Source organism: Rhopilema esculentum, chromosome 14, assembly GCF_057945365.1.
Source record: "Rhopilema esculentum isolate cy_ngs chromosome 14, ASM5794536v1, whole genome shotgun sequence".
Taxonomy (NCBI): Eukaryota; Metazoa; Cnidaria; class Scyphozoa; order Rhizostomeae; family Rhizostomatidae; genus Rhopilema; species Rhopilema esculentum.
Window position 1 is genome coordinate 9,854,922 of NC_142828.1, and position 19,779 is coordinate 9,874,700.

The following is a 19,779-nucleotide window of genomic DNA, read 5'->3' on the forward strand; positions in this document are numbered from 1 at the left end:
TTGCCTTCAAAGATATCGTCATTCGCTCTACGAATAAATACAGTTCTTCTTTTGATTATCAAGCTGTTATTTACAAACAGGTTCAATAAATGTATGCTAGTCAGGTGTTGATGCAGTCCCTCTACATCAAATGAGTTTTACAGCACTTGAGTTGACTAGCGGTGCCACTGGGCCATATCGCATTATATGCTGGGTTCCCTCTTCAAGATCAAATGGCTCCTCCCTGAAAGATTAACGAATACCTTTAAAATAATGTCAATAAGACTACTTGCTGCCATTTGATACACTGATTGAGTACACGCCTATATCTCCGAGTCAGTACTGAGTAGGATAAAGAGAAACGTTCATAAATCTTTAAACACAGGGAGATAGAAATGGAAAATGATCAAACAAGCGTTCAATTGGACACAAAGTAGCTAAAAATTATATTTGAAGCTTGACAGAAATAAGATACCCTAATGACAATGGTATTTAATTCCAGAAAATGATGTACGATTAAATGATGTAGGAGGTGACCGCCGCCTCCCAGATCGTACCTCTGTATTTTTGCAAAACGCGACTCATTAACGCCAGGCAATGTCAGCAATCATCAAGAGTATTCCCCCCTATTCCCAGTATTCCCCCCTAAAACAACAAAAAAATGAGAGCTTCCCATATGACTCTATTAAGCACAACATTCAGGATACTAAAAACGCAAATAGTGTCAGTTTTTGTATGGAAAATGAATACAGTTTCAGTATTCTGGCTTCAACCTTGCTGGGAAACTATGTGAACAATCAAAATTTATCAACGCAGCTCAAATATAGAGGTCAATTAAAGTCACGTTTTCATAGATCATTAGCATAGCTGTATTGCTTCTGTTTTATTTAACTACACCAAAAGCAGCATTGATCAGGATGATGCCTCTCATTATTACATGTGCGAGCAATTAAATATCCTGTGCGGCATGACATGAATATTACTAACGAGGCCTTAATATATCCAGATAGCATTTTGAATTTCAGGAAAGGTAAAAATCTAAACAATAATGTGGAAAATTAAAGGAAATGGCACATAAATTTTTGTTCTTTATATGTTATGTAAAGAGAAAGGTTTGCCTATTAATATATCAGAAGAGAGCCCTGCACAACTTCTAGCAGAATAATGATGCAGAATATAGTTACGACACTGATAACAAACAGATTCAAATGGAAAAGAAGGGCACCGTACCCCCTCTTCTCCAAATCAGTGTTGACTGTAAAATCAACTACCAGAACAATATGACCGCAATGAATTAGAAAATACCAAAGCCCTTGATGTACTACAAAACAATTTGAGACAAATTTTGTGTCGACTACCAAGACAGTTTGCAGGGATTATAGCTAAAGATAAAACCTGCAAAATACTAGAGAAGAGAAATCTTTCAAAGGTTTACATTTCTCTCTTAATATGTCCTTTATGAATAAAAGTATCACAGCATCAACTAGCTCCAAAACGACCACTACGCGGGCACCCCGCCCCCTCTGTAAATAACATGATTAGCTTCGGAAAAGCATGTTTTATCAGTCTCGATCTCAAAAAAATGCGCGGATGCACCCCCACTGAAGCTATGTAATTGCATAGAGATATGTTATTGACAACACAACCCCAACTCCAAAATCGCGGTATCCTAGCCTCGCATTTGATTTTGGTATTTCTATATTGCCTCGCCTCTGTACTGAGGCTATACCAATGGGCTATACTCCCTGTTCTAGAAGTTCCTAATCTTATTCCTTTATAACTTGTTCGAACAATTTTTCGAATAATTAAAGACCTTCTCAAGAGAAACAATGAGCGGTGAAATACACAGAATATATTTGTATGAGGGTTATTTAAGAAGGATTCCAATCCAAAGTGGTGTTATATCTAAATTTTATATTTTAAGGGCTACATTGAATTAGTTGCGTTTTCAATTCCATATCAAAATAGAGTCATGAAAATTCTTGGATAAGATCTACAACAGTAAGACTGTTCATTAACATTTGAACTGTGCAAAAACAACTGAATAATTTAGTGTTTTTGGTTTCTGAAGCTGATATGAGCTTTAAAACAAGATTAAGTCTTTAAAAATATGAGATTAACTTCCTAATGTCAAGTCCAGACTGAATGCCCAGTGACGGAGATGTGAAGCGATTCTGATAAGACTGGTCAGAACGAATCTAAGCCAAACATTACTTCTTGTAGCACAGCAAAACATTATAAGGTCACTTTACTTTGTTGTAAAGTTCTCGAAGTCGACATCCCCTGGTATACACTCGAAGCATGTCACGGCAAAACCAGCAAAGGTTGCTTTAACAGTTGTCAATTTACGCAGATGAAGAAACATAACACTTTTGAAAACAAAAGGTTTTTATTAGTAGTAAATCTAGAAGTTTTACGTACTCTGGATCGACGAGCACTTGATCTTGGTTTTCCGTTACTGTCAGGAAAACATGGCTGTTGAGGTTCGGCCGTGCAACTGAAACAAAATATGACATTGCAAGCATACAAAATTTCAAAGTTTTAATCAATATAATAATTTAATAATATGAACAATTTTTTGCGGTACAGAATTTGAAAATGGCTTTGAAAAAAGCAAACATTTTACGACATACTAAAAGCGTTTTCGCCTGACACTCCTCAGAGCATAAAACGTCAGAATAAGGTTCCGAAAGAACACGATGGAAAATATATACCCAGTTGTGGATCGAAATAGGCCAATCAGAAAAACGCAAACACAAGACCGGTTTGATGGTCGCGTTAGGCCTGAAATTCGGGGTTGCGACTTAGAAAATTCCTGTTCTATACACAAAAGTGTGATACCTTGAATAAAAAATCTTAGCTTTCTATAGAAATTCATCACGAAAAAGCATTTCCATTCTTTATTATCGGTGCAAAGGTTATCAATATTATTTGCAGAAAAAAGTTGAAGATAAAAAGGAGCAAAATAAGTCAAAAAATCTAACAAAACACATTAGAATGTGCTTGCCTGTCTCTGTTCACTTACAGAAGAAATTTCTAATTTTGGACTTACGACAGACAACTGAAAGGATTTTTGAAGATTTTAGGGTATCAGCTTGTGATTGCTTGAAACAAGTTTAACAGATCGCTGTAAGAACATCCAAGCCTGGATAAGAGATGTCAAAGCCGAAATCACTGTCTGCGCAAATTAGAAAGACTTCTTGTTCTGATTAGTTCTTTTCAACAGCAGATATGATTGGTTCAAATCATAGACTGATTTGATTGGCTGGTAGTTACTGAGATGATCATATCGATCTGTCCGATATGATGCTATATTCAAAGTGAAGACTTGGTGGTATACAAAGTCATACAAGTGCCTCAGACATTTGTTTTCTACTCTCGTTGAATGCAACACCTAAGTACCAAGTACAATTGGCTAAGGCAGACATAAATGTCATTTGACATTAAAATGGACGTTGATACTTCTACCTTTGAAGAGAATTAACAGAGGAACAATAATTCCTTTTGCTAAAATACTGAAACCAAAGCCGCTGCATGGAGGCTCAACTAGAGCAATATCGGACAAACTTTGAACCTCTTAGTAGAGATAACACTAAAGAAAAATCCCTTTTACATCTGGTAAGCAGGACAAAGAAACACAGGATTTTAGTCTTAAAAAAGGAATGTTTGATCCTTTCATCTCTATATCTCAGTTATTATGATAACAGTTTCCAGGTAAAAGAAAATTTTTGCTTCAGCCTGAGGATTTAAAAGCTAGCAGTCTTCTTAAACTACACTGCAAAACGAAGATATTATAATACTCTAATGGAACAGTTTTCAGCGTTGTTGAGAGAACCTATATCTTGTTATACTCATTCAAAAACTTTTTCATACAGCAACAAATTTTTACATACTGGTCAGATCTATTGAATAGCTTATAAGTTATTAATGCTTTCGTAAGATTGTTATGACAGAATTTATTGATTATTCATGATCGTATTACTATTTATGACGTCTGGTTTAAAAGGCCATGAATATGGAAATGGATTTAGGCCAGTTTCGAACATTCTTAAAAGATATTTCGAATAGTAAGCTCATAGGGTTTACATTTAGCTGAGAAAAAGCTTCACCGTAATTGATCGAAATAGGGCTGAAAATGACAGGCTTTTAAGCTTATATAAGACTTTCGGCGTCTAGGGATATACTTGACAAACACAAAGTACAGAATGGAATGACGCGTTAACGTAAAGGCGGTTCAGGCCATATTAACAACAGCTTCAACTTGAGCGCTGCAATTGTTGGAGAGACGAGCGAGCGAAAATCTGCAAATGAGTGAAGCAACCCTCTGTCCTGGAGTCAGAGAGAGCATGCGTAATAATGACGTCATTCCATGCGCATGCTCTTTGCCTACAGGGCGGGGGTTATCCCACTCATCAACATACTTCCTCTTGTTCCCCACCCCAACTAGCAACCAGTAGAACAAATGCAGTCTCCCCCTGGTGAGTCAAGGGGAAAATTGCTAGAATGCAGGGGCGTAGCGTGCGGGGGGGGGGGGGGGTGGGATGTACACCTCCCAACTTTCAGAGAACTCGCCGGCAGAATTAAATTTATAACAAAATATTAATGAGCATAGAATTTCTGTCGGTAAAATATGGTTTTGCATCTCTTACAGCCCTGTGTGTGTAATTATTCTATCAAAGTCTTCAATGGAAATGTATTGAATGGAAAAAAAAGTTTGGAAGTAGAATTATCCTGGAAGTGCTGTCAAAATCTTTTGTAGACTTCGATCGGATCATATCAACAACTGTACACAAAACCAAAAACATACATCAGCTGTTATCAAAGAGAAAAACAAAAAGTTTTTGCCAAATAAAAACGAACAAATGGTACAAGGTACAAGGGACCGAGGAAGACTGAAACGTTGCCGGATAGATGACGTCAAGAATTGGGTTCTGTTACCCTTAGGACTCAATGAATAATGGACAGGGAACGATGATAAAAATTGTGTTATAATGGATTGTATTCTTATCAAAATAAGAATTAAAGAAGTAGAAGAAATAGAAAAATACAACATTTTGGATGCTTAGCAAAATCTCATAGTAAAAGAAGCCAGTTTTAGCAAACAAACCAAGAAAACCAGACATAGTTCTCTTTCAGAAAAACCTTATTGCAAAAACAAATCTTTGGAGTAGAGGGTGATAACAAGAAAATGGAAACATGATACATAACACTAAGACATTTTCCCCTGCAACGACTCAGACTATGGAACGTTCATGACCAACACGAGAACCAAAATCTACAATATCTGCTTTGTACAAATCGCAAGTTTTCTATGTTGAGTTCCCATGATTGGTTCCTTTTTGACAGATTGAAAATCAAGATTATAAAAAACTTCGCATTAAGACGTATCATAAATTGTTAGGAAAAACTTATATGAAGAAGACCATATCAGTGGCGTAGTTAAAGGGCGGTCAGAGAGGGGGTCAGAGAGAGGGGTCAGAGAGGGGGTGAAAGAGGGGCGAAAGACCCACCTGTAAAGCTAAATTGATATTTTGTCGTAAAACGTCTGATCTTATCGGAAATATGACTATCTTCTATCTAAGTGAGTGTTACATTTTGAGAGTAGAGACTTTAAATCTGAATATAGCGATTTCTTCAGTTGTTCTGAATCAGGTTGGCTATCCCTTACAATAAGGAATGGTACTTAAAATGCCTTTTTTAGTAGTAAGACTTCTGACACTTGATTTTGAATAAATGATAAAATATTATCTTTTGTTGGGCTCTGTTCTAATGTAGTTATGTTTTGTCCAAATTTGTGTAAAAAAATCTACGTTTCTCGCCCCTCCTATGAATTTTTCTATCTACGCCACTGCTATTGCTACCTTTTTTGCGGTCAATGCTTTGCATGTTGGCAGGCATATGTCGCAAGGCCAGTGAACTGAACAACGATTCCATATTGTCTGCAAATCTATGATAAAGGTTAATGAAAAAGTTAATGTTCGTATATCATTGACACAAAGAGAAAAAAAATAATCCAAAAGATCAATTTAAAACGTAGTAAGTAGAATAAGATCTGCATTAACAAGGAACAGATAGCTAAAAGGATAAAAAAGTTAGTCGGATTTATTCACTACCAAGCAAATTATAGTTACCACTAATTCCAGCAGGACAAAAGAACACAAAATGTCACCGCCTTTGTTATATCTGTTGAGGTTCTTGCTTTTAAGGAATGCAAGCAAACGTCTTTATAAGCAAATCTTAACCACATGTCTAATCTGTTCGGTAGTGGTAAACTATGCCCAACTTTAACATAATCCAACTCTGCCCACTTTCGACATTGACCATAAAGTGTACCCAGTCTGGAAATTGACCGACCATTTTGATTTTTCTCATAGTTTTTACACAAAAGAGCACCTTTTAACCAAACTTCCAAGGATTTGGTAGTGGCTGAAGTATGGAACTTAAGAAAATCTATGATTTGTGTAAATTGACAATTTATGATCAATCTTTGTTTATCTGTAAGCTGTTCCAATCAACCCTTACTCCTGTGTATAGAACAAGTGAAATGAATAAAGGTATGTGTTGAAACTCGGCAATGGTGTTCGTACCATGGATGGCTGCAAGGAAGGTCACTCTGTTACCACATGCAGACCATACCCTGATGTCACTGTTTTTAACATGTTTTTCAAAGTATTGGCACAGTGGCCAGAGAATTAAAAAAAATTTGACTCTGAAATAGTCACTCTTCGGGGAACTTCCACATGGACTATTACAAAAATGGATGTGATTTACCTTAAACCATCTCGATTTAACATTGGTGATTTACGATATTAAAATGACATTGTCAAAAGGACTGCCAGCTAATGCTAAAAAGCTCTAGGTGTTGAAAAATCTCTGAAAAAAATGTCTTTGATGGACGGAAACAACCATGAAAACCTCCTGAGCAGGTAAATCCAACCCGCTTTGCCTTTGAATATTTTATCGAAATATTAGAAAAATAGGTACAGAAAATAGTTTTAATTTAGCTTCAAATTTGGATCTAACTGCAAGATAATTTTTTTTGTGACCATGAGCCTTCTATGTAAGACAGCTTTACATTTTCAATTATTGACTAGAGATATTGCATTGGATTATTAGAAAAGAATATTTATGGGTAGGCAAAATGAACAGGATTTTGGGCGACCATTAGGCAAAGCTTTGATTCATGATTGTTCTTAATTGCTAAAACTTCGTGTCATCCTAGGACAAGTAGATCTCTTTACGCACGGAAGGTTAATTTTCATAAGCATTTTGCAACCAAAAAAATCATATTCGTGAAACAAATGAACCAAAAACCATCACAGGTATGAGTTATGAAAAATTCTCTTAAATTGTAATATCAGAGAAAAGTCATAATGTTTCTGACTATGATTCAAATGAAAAAATGTATCATAGTTTTTTATGTTCAATAATATCAGGATTTTTCATGACCCAGTCCACAAAATTATCCAATGTACTTCTTCGAGTGAGAGGTCCCTGAGCATTCGCGATTGAGATCTTCCTATCTGATTACATTAAACGATTTGACGTTCCTGAAGTTATTTCTTACCATTTCTCATCTCAAGTTTTGAAGACACAAAGATTTTAATTTCGTCGTGAACCAGAAGAAAACTTTTCAATTTCTGTTTATTTAGACTAAAATTCTGGACAAAAGTGGGTGAGACTTTCAAGAAAAGCTTATGATAACTCTTTCCTTTGAAAAAAAAAATTTCCCCTTCCTTCAGTGCAATGTTGAATGTATGTTTTTAAAAATGATAGAACAACAAGTCCAAAATTGATTCCTGGGGAAGGTGGGATTCGCATTGACAGGGGCAACGTAGAAAATCGCAAGAATTGTATTTGTCTCAGCAATGTTATCCGAGATCATCTACAGTCGATCCTCCTCTCTCTTCGTACAGACATGCTGTATGACAAAGGGCTTTATATGGAATCACATATAACAACTGGACATGATACATTTCTGCGAAAGAAGATGTTAGGAATTTCATTATATTAGAAATATTTCATAAGAACACAAACTCTTTTGCATATCTGAGTTCTTCAGGTGACAGCTTGCTTGGCTGACCCTCGCTTCTTCCAGCTTCTTCTTCTAGGATATGTACAGTGAATTCTTCTATCTAAGAATAAAAGGACGATAATTACATTCCGGTTTAATATCAGTAGCGTACACAAATACTTGGGGGGAGCAAGCCTATTGTTTTAAAAAGAAGACGTCATATTACCCCCATTGCTTCAGAACAAAAGACCATTGTCTTCCAAAATTTTGGGGGGCGGCTATTCCATCCCCCTCTCTCGCCCCTTGCCACCCAGGTGTCCGCCACTGTTTAATATAAAAAAATATAAATCCTTGCTTTCTAAAAAAGGAATTTTCGTTCTATAATGAAATGTACAATAAATGTTCTAGAGATGTTTGACCTAAACGGATAAGGAGATGCAACTGCTAATTTGGATTATCATACTCCAGAGGTGCAGGGTACACTTACATGCACCTCTATTACCAAAGCACAGTAAAGAAATGCTGGAAAAATTTGCAAAATGTCTAATCGAAAACCTTGCAACTTTCTTGCGTTTGACCGATAAAACACACAAAAATTAGAAACAATAACGTTTCAACATGTTTTTTAAAATCACAATAAAAAGCTCTTGACATAAAAAACTTAAGAAAGCTGAGTAAAAGTATAAAATTTCAAAGATTCTGATACCATTGATAAAGAAAGCGAACCTTTTCGATCCTTCTCCTCATGTAACTACTCATAATAAATTTCACACGTTCAAGCTGCAAATGAATTATAAAAAATACATTAATACCTTGTATAATACGTGAAAAACGTTCTGAGCTGACTCAGTTCAGAAGAAAATACTGTGAACACTGGTAAGAAGGAGCCTGCCTTTCTTTCTCCTGCGTGCTCATTGAGCTTCTATGACGTCACTAACGAAGACACACGATAACACTTTTCATCTATTGATGTTTTAACGATGAATATGTGTATTGATGTTGAACAGCATGACGGGAGAGGAAAAATCAGCTAGGTATTTCTTGCTTTTTAATATTTCAAGTCTCAAAAAATTTAACAAAGACTGGGCCCATTCCACCTAAACTTCGTGGGATGACATCTGATGGCAGCCAACTATTGAAATACAATAAAGATTTTGATGTCAGGAAACGAAAAGAGTGGGTTTAACTTCTGTTTCATCTAAATGAAACAAAATAGCTCTTGGTAAGATAAATACATATTTCTTGCGAAGTAGAGTCGTAAATAAGCTGTAATGAGACTTTATAGAGTAGATAGTTACTTTGCTTAGATAGAGTTTATAGTTGTCTATGAGGCTAGGTGAAAGTGCTAAGTGATACAGAATTGAAAGAGCATGCGCTATGAGGAAAATGAGCGAGACAGAACAGTGTTCATCCTTCTTCAAACCAAACTTTAACGACCTTTCATAACAACAAAGAGACCAGAGCGTTGCCTGGGTGTTTCAACTGAAATTCTTTTATTTTCGAAGATTTTCCTCGGTGCTGTCCAGTGTGTCCACTAGTGTGGCCACCAGTTTGTGATTTGATGACGTAATATATATGTAATTGCTTAAGGAATCTAATGTAAGTGCACAGATGTGCCATTTCCAAAGACTCTTTAAAGCAAAGAGAGATAAAAATATGTTCATCTCCTCTGCATGAAGGCTCGTTACGTAGAGCACAGCTTAGTGTGTTCTGATTAGAGATGAACTCCTGTTGGTTTGCCTAGTCTCCGCAATTGGGATCGATATTCCTATTTTGTTTTCATATCCTTGAGATTCACTACCCTCAAACAACTTTCCTTGCTGATTTGCCATGTCCCATATGCACTAAGACACCAGTACATGTTAAGTTTAAAGGAACTCAAGGATACAATAAAAACTTAAATATTTACCTCCATGATTTGTAATGATGCTGCAATGTCACCTTTGGGTGCTGCTTTTAGTTTTTCATCCTTGTCAAAATAAAGAAATATAAAATTAACCGCAATTGTCTCAAATGCAGTGAGGTATTTCATGAGAAAAATTTCACAAATTCGAGTTGAATTCGAGTAAAAAACAAATCTAACAAGTAATTCCGCTACATGATAAATGTTTCAAAGAAGAAATAATAAAAATATTTTCAAAAATTCATATGGGCAAAATACCATCTCCTGGATCTGTTCCAAAAGACACTCCACTAGCTCCACTTTGGAATGAAGAAGTTCTGGTGCAAATTTTTCGTTCAACCATGCCTGCAAACGTAGAAACACAGCAATATAATTATTGACAACTTGACTTCAGTTTAGCAAAAAGAAATGCGCCAGAAACAAATGAAAGAAAGAAACCAACTTTACGGGCTGAATCTCATCAGGCTTAATGCTAATAATGGTAATGCCAAGAGGGGATATAAGGTGTCATTACCCTTGTTTTGCCGAATATATAATCGAGGTACGCTGCACAAAAAATAGGTGTGGAAATCTGTTTGGCTACCTGATGAAAGTTTTTAGAAGTTTATTATCTTTACTGCCAATGAGAAAGACACCAGAGATATTTAGGCTTGTATTGGGACTGACTTTTATCTCACAGCTGTTGCCGATCTAGAGTGCATTTCATGTCAACTGTACGCCGAAGGTCCACCGGAGTTTTTGTGTAGGTGCACCGAAGTTTTGAGAAGTTAGTAAAACTGTAAATATTGTACGCCAGATAAAGAAGATTGATAAATTGAGAAAACTGTGGTGTATGTGTGTCTTTATTTTATTCTTTTTCATGTCAACTGTGTACCACGACTTCTTGTTTTATATCAAGTTTTCTAATTCAAAATAGATAAAGATTTTACAGATTTTTGTTCAATAATGGAATGGAAATATTTCAATGCAGCAAAATATTTTGCTAAAAGTTTTTCCCTTGATTTATTTTTTTCCTAGTGCTTTTTCAGTTTAATTTGCAAATAATTTTCTAGCAAAGAGAAATGTTCAAAAAAGAAGTTTATCTTCATTTTTAGAAAAAAATTAGTCTTGTTTTAAAAAAAAATTAGCTAACCAATTCAATCATCGACTAGTCAACAGCAAATTTCAATTTCCGCAGATCCAAAACAGCTATTGTTTTGCTTTTTAAACTTAATTCATTTATTGGTATTAAATTTTACCGAACACAACAAATTATGAATAATCAAAATTTTAAAAAGTTTTTATAGCATTTCTCTGTCGCTTTGATGAAATAATATTTTATATAGGTAATATCAAATATAAGAAAACAAGATACATTTTTAACAAAACAAAACAGTCAAAGAAAAAAAATGCCCAAAATGGACAACATCCAAGCTCTGAAACAACTCTGTCGATAATTTTTGAAACATCACAATTTTCTGCTCGACTGGAGTAAATAGCACTCCTCTTGTGAAATGGCATGTTACTGTCGCCCGTCATATACAATTGAACACTTTCTTTTATAATGTTCTCACAGTTTTTCAGAGAAGGAAAGCACCAGTTTAATTCATTGCGTCTTGTCAGTGTTTCATTCTTTTGACCCCTAGATTGTTGCTGATTTCGCATAAAATTATAGAAACTCTCTGCAATGGCTTCTGGACTTCCTTCCGCTAGTGCAATATCAAGAAGTGACCATGCCAAACCAAGACGTGACCATACCAAGACGGAGGTTTGACCATGCCAAAATGCCAAAAATCCTTCTGCTATTAGAACGACTGGTAAATGCTTTGCTAATCTAATCACGCTTTCTTTCTTCTGCATTTAGCAAATACCATTTAGCATTCAACCATGTTAGCTTCCTGATCACATTTTTCTGACTTCTTTTTGCTATCTTCAACAAACCACTCTGGGCACACACCGCTCCATACAGCTTTCATTCTTGATTTCTTGATTCCTGACATGTTTTCATATGCCATTCGTGCATCAAAATTAATTCCCGATGATATGATATAGGGCATTTTTTAAACAACTTTCAACATTTTATTACATTTATTGATACCACATTCCTATATCTCCTCGTCATCCATAACAAAATCTAGCGTGCCATCATCATTCATTGTTCCACAACTCAACTTAACAAGATTGGCAGCATCGAAATTTTGAAGAACGGCAATAGCATTTTCATTTACAAAAGAGTCAATCCACTTTTGCAATGCTTCACAAAGTCTCTTTGCAAACTCTTCTCTATCCACTTTGATGTCAGAACTTTCCCGCATTTTCCAGGCATATCTATCTGCACTGGCATCCTTTCATCTTTCATCACCAGCCAACTCTGAAGTAATGTTACATGTTTGAATTTCCCTCCTTGCTTTAAATTATGTCTCACCTTCTCTAACTTTGGAAACGCTTCAGGATCATCTCTAGCAGCTTTCTCAAGCTTTCCTTAATTTTTTGGCCACCATAATTTTAATTTCCATATGGGAACATCAATTGATTCAGATCGTGCCATCAACTGAACAACAGGCTCCATTATGCCCAAGAAAATCTAGAACATAATCTGATCCTGTTATCATTTACTGCCATTCTTCCTCTTTGTCTCGCTTGGGATGCAACAGAGCAAATGCCTTTAGGTATGAGCTAAAGCTATCTTCTATTTTGACCCATTGCTCAAAAGAAGAACTAGCAAAACGTTGAGATGAGTACAACACTGGTCTTTTTGAACTTTTATCCACCATATTGAGAAACGCAAGTCCCTCACTTCAGTGATCGCTAAATTCAAGACATAGCACTGTCCCAAGTTATTGGTAAAGCTAATTCAGTATTAGCTTCAATACCCAGACTTTCTCGCAAGTATTGGAAAAACATGGTAAAGGCCATCTGCTGCCACATCACGCATTTGTGAAACAATGCCATCAAAACACTTTTAGCCAAGGCTTGAAACACTGGTTTGGCAAGTTTGTTGTATGATCCCACTCAAATTTCTCTATACATATTTGATGCATCAACTGGTACTGGACAAGGAATGCCATGGCAATCTCTAGCTACAATAAGTTGTTCCTGATTTGTTAGTTGTGATGGTGTGCCTGATGGTTTGACCCAAAAATGTGGTGGATATTTGGGGCGCCTTTAGCTGATTGGTAACTCATATATTGATAGCTGTTTCTAGGAAATTATTCCGACTGTGCCCAATCTCCCCCACATAAATATTGTTAGATACCAAAAACGAAAAAGTTCGAGAAATGTGCCTTACTGTTGTTGCCCTTTTTTCTTCAATCCTGAGGCACCCGTTGTACTTTTTATTGCTGTTTGATGATCCGATCATCATTATAAATATAATGTTTACGAGAACGAAATTATAAATAGTTATTTTTTCAACAAGGAAAAAGTTACAAATAACGTTTAATTCTGTACCTGTATCAGTACATTTGAAATAAGAAATTTGCTGTATATGTACCCATTGTTGTATTTAATTTTTCACAGAACAAATGAACAGATTGTTTGCATTGACTGCATTTCTGTGCGTCCACGACCAGGTTTTTTTGGGAAGAAATTTTCGGATCAGCTTACAATGGTGATCGCCCGTCCAACATTATTTATTAAATGAAGTCCTTCAGGACCTTAGGGAAAATTAGGGTATTGTCTATCCATGTCTGCCTAACTTTTGATTCGCAATCAGATTCCGATTCGGTTGAAAAACTTACGTTCAATATTAAAAATTGAAAAATGTAATTTACATTCTCTCCCTCTTCCTCTGTGACTGCATTATCTATATTTTCAGATTCTTTTAGAGCTTCAAGACAAAGTCTCTTACTCAGAGGTTATGCGGCGGGGGCAGGACTGGCAGAAAGGGCTCCTTGGAGTGTCAAAATTTGCTGGTGAAACAGGTCAGGAATCGTCGTTTAGCCAATGACGAACCCTGGTTGTAAGTGAAAGCGCTGTTAAGGGCGAGAGGGTTGGTGTTCTGGAGGCGTAGCCCCTAGGCAATGATTAAGTTGGGCTTACTAGTAGATAGATCATGATTAGGGTGAATGAGGATTCTACTGTCAGAGTGAAAAAGAGCTTTACGCTTAGAGTGTCGTGTGCAGTGACTCAGAAGACGATCTTGAGCAACTTTGGAACGATTAAACTACGTTTAGATGATCCGGTTGTTTTTTCCATAGTGTCATTTATCAGTTAGTAATTGATAGCGCTGCATAGTTCCTTCGGGACGACAATTCAAAAATTAATCTCAACAAAAGATGTATTAAGCTTTCTAGATGCCTTTTAAAGGATAAAAATTTTAAGATTACGCAATTTTCTCGTGAAAACGAGGCTTTTGGCCCCCTTAACAGACCATAATTCAATTTAAAGCATTTATGCGCAAGAAATATGCTTAATTAACTTTAAGACTTTAAATTATTCCATTTAAACTGTTTTTTTTGATTGATTTCTTTCATATACGCAAAAATTAGACTTCAAACACGAAAAAGAGGCTGATGGCCCCCCAACATCCCCGTATAATATCGATTTTCGAAATCAGCACCCTCGAATTGACTATAAGCACTTGGTCCCATAAATTTCTCTCTCGGGCGACCATTCCCCCATTCTCCGCCTGGTCTACCATGGCCAATTTTCAGTCGCCATCAAATTTCGGTAACCCTTGTTGTGAGCTTGTTTTTTGGTGTTTTTAAAAGCAAATCAAATAGAAAAATTTAGATCATTGGCCCAAAAGGTCACCCCTTTGCTCATTTCGTATAGCACCTAAGCAATTTAAGGGCACTTTTTGGTTATGCAGTTGGCAAAAACAGCAACTCGGTGGGCTGCAATGGGGCAGGTAAACTGAATTTTGGAAAAAGGGGGATATGTACCTACTGTGTTCCTACGCCTTTGCTTGAATAAAAGATATCATTGATGCCTTGACTGATATATCAAACATATGCGAGCCAAGGTTGGTAGCAATCTGAAATCTGTTCAGCATGATCATGAAAGTTTAAGAGGACTTATCAACGAAAATATTTTTGTTGGTCGAATTGCTTTGCAAATCGTTTTTCAGTTCTCATCAAATTGGAAAGTATTGACTTTCGTCTTGCATGTAGGTATCAAGAGATAGTTGAAACCATATTTCACTAGCATTCAAAATTTTTATATGAATTAATATTGTTCGGAAATCAATTTCTTTAAAGGGCACTTTGCTGCCTCCGTGCTGCCCCCATGCCCCCAGCGCCCTTGATGTTTTCTACAAATAAATATCAACAGCTTTTCTTATTATAGCATTTCTTTCCATTACTGTCCAGTTCTTATCACTGAGGCGAATATTTGTTGCTCCCGTTTAAAAGTAAACGACGTTCGATGTAGGGATCAGCAAGGTCTACGGAACAATGGGTTTTGAAGAAAATTTGTCATAGATAACGGAAATCTGGCAATTTCTGGATGGAACGATGGAATTCTAAACATTTGCCGGACGCGGATTTTCTCAAAAATGATGCATAGGATACGGGATTTTTCGAAAAGTTTTAAGGATCTGTTGAATTCTTCACCAGTTGTCTTGTAGAAACATCTTTGAATATAGGTCCTACCAATAGTTTTGAGGCACGGAATTTTGGCTAAAAATGACCGGAGCGACGGATTTCTACCCCTTTGATGGCCCGCGCTTTGAGGGCATTCGCATACTAAAGAACGTTCAGCTAAAAGGCCTCGAGGGAAATCCTTGATGACGCCGCGAGAATATGTGATAATAGCGACAATAACAATAATGACATTCGTTGCTAACTTCTCCCTAAGTGCTTTATCTTTCCCTTGCGGGCAATACATGTTTTTGCGAGGTCAGTTGATAGCCGACATCAATAATTTGGCGAGGGTGAGACTGAAGGCGATCGCCCGCATGAAACGAAAAGGCCTGCTCCTCAACCCTTTTAGCGTATATAGACAGGGAATTTCCCCCCACATTACAAATGATTGCAGCAAATTTACATACTCTTGAGCCATCCTCTAAAAATCAATTGAAGAGGATGGAACAGGGGGGTTGTGCTTCATGAATCACAAGAGCAGGATAGCAAACATCATGCTTCGCATAAAGCAGAATAGTAGTGACAAGCAGAGAAAAGAAAATATTTGCATAAGAAAAAATTAATCAAGGAAAATCCAAAAATAATGTTTTAGTAAAATAAAATAGGCCTACGCCATTGCTATGCCAAATTGATCAGTGGTAAGCAATAGTTACGCCCAATTGCTCTGTGCTAGGCCATCTCTATGCCAAATTTACACCACTGCTCACAGCTGTTAGGTTATGTTATTGTTTACATGGAAGTGGATTCTTCCAAATTTAAAACAGACTGAAAAAATCTGCATTTGAGAAAAATTAAAATTTTTGCAAAAAATTTCTAGGGACCAGCAACTTTGATAAAGTTACTAAAAATCACATTTTAAAACTTTGTCATGTAAGCACGTGAGAAAGATCCAAGACTCTTCTCTATGGCCACTGGTCTTGTAGCAGTGGCAGATCCAGGGGGTGCAAAGGGTGCTTGAGCACCGGTCAGATTTTCAAAGTACTGTTTCTTGTACCTGTTCCTGTGCGTGTTTCCAAAAGCTAAAGATTTCTACTGATTTCAGCTATTTTGCATGAAAAATATCCTTTTATCTAAAGAATTTTCTTTTGTTGCGTTAATGTTTACAATCATGGCATATTCACTGGAACGAGATTCTGGTAGAATGCAAGTGCTGACGAATTAGATTGCGGATGACAAAATCGTCCTCCAATGAAATCCTATTATTCCATGCTATTCCGAGCACCCATGGGTTCGTAAATTAGAATTGTCACGAATGGAGCTAGCCAATCAACTCTTTTCTCACCGGTGCTCAGATCCAGCATTATCCAATCATTTGCTTTTTCACCGGTGCTCAACATCATCTGAGCACCAGTCAAGACGAAATAGCCAATAAAAATTCAGGGAAATTGATGGATAGGGAACTGGCATAGGCTTTTGGGATTTGCAGCAACTCTCGTTGGTATTACGGGGTGCATGGACAGAAACATTGCTTTAATATTTATGGCCAAAGAAAAGCCTGGTCAAAGAAATGATAGAGAAGGGGCGTTGCAGATGTTTTCGAGTTTTATTGGGACGACAATAGCGCTGACTTGTTCACTGAATCACAGCTCTTTTCCGGAAGTGTAGCAAAGCTACGGCCTAAGATACCTATCTGTCAGGTCAGTGGTAACATACCATCTTTGTGAAAAATTACATCAGAAAATATTATATGCAACTGGTTGAGGAATAGGGTGACATGCCAGGTTGCATTTTATTAGCCATGTTATTAGTTGATTTGAGTTTCGCAAACGTGAATCAATGTTTTTTGCTTTGAGGTAATTGTGATACTACGGCAAAGCGTTAATTGAAGTGTTGAGATATTCGCGAGTAATGGCATCACAGCCCCCCTTTGTGATTTTTCTAAAGGAAGAATAGTTCAAAGAGGCGTGTAAATGCCTGTCAAAGTTCTTGGAACATCAACAAAAATTTTAACATCATATATAAAATGAAAGAGAAGTAAAATTCATTTTATAAGAACACAATTCCAAGCTGCAAAAGATAGCTTTCAACCAGTGTAATGAATTTCATAAAACATTTTCTAAATTTTCATGAAATACATTGCCTGATTTTGTACGATACTTTCTTTGCTTCCATAGCCACTCTCGTTTACCGTATTCTATCATATTTTTGGCCCCATTAGCGAGTGGGGCTTATTGAGAAAAAGATAAAAATCCACCAATAAAAATTGAGCTTTGGAATTTAAACAATGAAAATGATTGTTTTTAGAAAAATCAATTACACCTGTTATGGGCATAATAATCACAAGATTTCAATTTCATCCGAGTCGAACTCCTAGTAGATTTGCATAAAAAGTGGTGTGGCATCTTGAATATTTGAATTGTCAATACCTTCAACTGTATTTTTATGTAATTCTGTCAGTAGTTGCAGAAGATTTTCCACATTGAAACAGTATAGGCTTTGTTCAATATATTTAAACTGATTACTATTGTAAAGATTTGCTGGTCTCTATACGTTTTCATAATATTTGGGGGGGGCGCTCATTGGAGAGTGGGTGCTGATTAGAGAAAGGGGGCGTGCATTAGAGGGACGCTCATTGGAAAAAATATGTTACTTAACATCGCCACAGAAAATGGTTGTGGTCAATTTGTTGGGTGTGGTCACTTAAACTGAGCACCGGTCAAAAGATTTCTGAGCAGACAGGACTTCTGTCAGACAGGACTTATGAAAATAAAACTGCTAGAAATAAACTTTTTAATAGTGTCTATAGTGTACTCTGGTAGCTGTATAATTCCTTAAGTTAATATTGTAATTCTAAGTATTTCAAAATCCTCAATAAATTTCAAAGAATTCAATTCCTGGTTTAGCATGATTAAATTAATTTTTGAGGGGAATGTTTCAGCGAAAAGTTATATAAGTTTTTAAAACTTCCATTTTTTTGGATGCCATTTTGATATGGGTGTTGCAATACTTTTGTCATGGTAGAGTAACACTAGATAAAAACACCTTTTTACGAATGTTACCTCTTCAAGTTTCTCAATCACCTCGGCTGCAGTCACTTCAATTTCTTCACTATCACTGTCGTCCTCCATTTTGCAACAATTTTCCCGCTAAACTTTGATCCTTCATGTAAAATTTTTCCAGCATTCTGGAAGCGAGGCAATAACCCAGGGTGCATCTGTGCATGAATAGAAAAACAAAAACATAAATCGAAGAGCACCGTCACAAGCCAGCAACAAAGTGCTCAGTATTTTAACCAGTTTTTGTAACATAATCAAGAATGGGAGGAGATGGAGGATCAATCCCAAAGCGGGCAGAACTTGTTAAAACCAGCAAGAAAAAAGAGCAGGCAGATAAAGATATGGAAAGGGATGCAAAATGGTCACACTGTGCCATAACGCAACGAGAGCTAGTTAGGCCCATAGTTGCCTGTGAACTGGGGAAGCTGTACAATAAGGAGTCTGTACTGGAATTTCTACTCGACAAATCACTTTGTGATTCAATCACACATATCAGGAGCCTTAAGGATGTTAAAGAGCTCAATTTGACAGTTAATTCTGGTTACGATACGAAGTGCAGGGAAGTTGCTGGGCATTTTGATACAATGGCTGCCAAGTACATTTGCCCCGTTGCTGGTCTTGAAATGAATGGGAAGTATAGGTTCTGTTTCATGTGGAGTTGTGGTTGTGTTATTTCTGAAAGAGCTATGAAGGAGGTTCCAAGTGAGGTGTGTCATAAATGTGGAAAAGCTTTTGATCTAGAAAATGTAATCACTTTGAATGGAGATGAAAGTGATTTTGAACGTCAAAAGATTGCAATGGAAGCTAGGAGACTGAAGGCAAAGCTAGAGAAAAAATCTAAAAAGTCTGAAAAAATAGCTGGAGATTTAGAAAACAAAAAGAAAAATGGTGGAGATAAGGTAGATGGTGGGAAGAAAAGGGCAGGTGCAGATCTGCCAGGAGAGAAAACGACATCAAAGAAACTGAAAAGTGGGCAAGAATCATCAATGGCAAAAAATAATTCAAAAGTTCAACAACAGACTGATACTGTAAAAGACACATCTCACCTTGATCCTAAAGGAACAAAAGTCTACAAAAACCTCTTTACCTCAAGTGAATCACACAAAAACCGTTCAAAAGACAAAACTTCTAACTGGGTTACATACAACCCATATCATTTATAAACTTGTTATCTACACAGCTTGTTATGTTTTCTTCAACATTATTTTTGGTTTATAACAATATTATAGAATTGAATTAAAAGTAATATTTAATTGCTTTTATAACAAAGATAAGATGCATTTGCTAAAATGTGATCGTTTTCAAAATGCACCAGCTGTTTTC

The 19,779-nt window shown here is 36.5% G+C and overlaps 2 protein-coding genes across 2 annotated transcripts in view; one reads left to right on the forward strand and one right to left on the reverse strand.

The window, feature by feature from the left end:
- Positions 1 to 19,779, reverse strand: part of LOC135696440 (DNA replication complex GINS protein SLD5) — a 26,099-nt gene continuing 6,320 nt past the window's right edge. Inside the window, exons 2-9 of the mRNA XM_065215829.2 lie at positions 18,460 to 18,614; positions 10,155 to 10,241; positions 9,903 to 9,962; positions 8,720 to 8,773; positions 8,017 to 8,114; positions 5,841 to 5,926; positions 2,401 to 2,476; positions 1 to 223 (exon numbers count right to left, since the gene is read on the reverse strand). Of these exons, the coding sequence (XP_065071901.1) occupies positions 127 to 223; positions 2,401 to 2,476; positions 5,841 to 5,926; positions 8,017 to 8,114; positions 8,720 to 8,773; positions 9,903 to 9,962; positions 10,155 to 10,241; positions 18,460 to 18,528 (627 nt within the window). The 5' untranslated portion in view covers positions 18,529 to 18,614 and the 3' untranslated portion in view covers positions 1 to 126. The remainder of the gene's footprint in view (positions 224 to 2,400; positions 2,477 to 5,840; positions 5,927 to 8,016; positions 8,115 to 8,719; positions 8,774 to 9,902; positions 9,963 to 10,154; positions 10,242 to 18,459; positions 18,615 to 19,779) is intronic.
- Positions 18,620 to 19,768, forward strand: LOC135696439 (replication termination factor 2). Its single transcript, XM_065215828.2, has one exon. It carries the CDS (start codon positions 18,717 to 18,719, stop codon positions 19,617 to 19,619), a length of 903 nt encoding a protein of 300 aa, XP_065071900.2. The 5' UTR covers positions 18,620 to 18,716; the 3' UTR covers positions 19,620 to 19,768.

Coding starts and splice junctions, on each gene's coding strand:
- LOC135696439 (XM_065215828.2), top strand. CDS start 18,717: ATGGGAGGAGATGGAGGATCAATCCCAAAGCGGGCAGAACTTGTTAAA.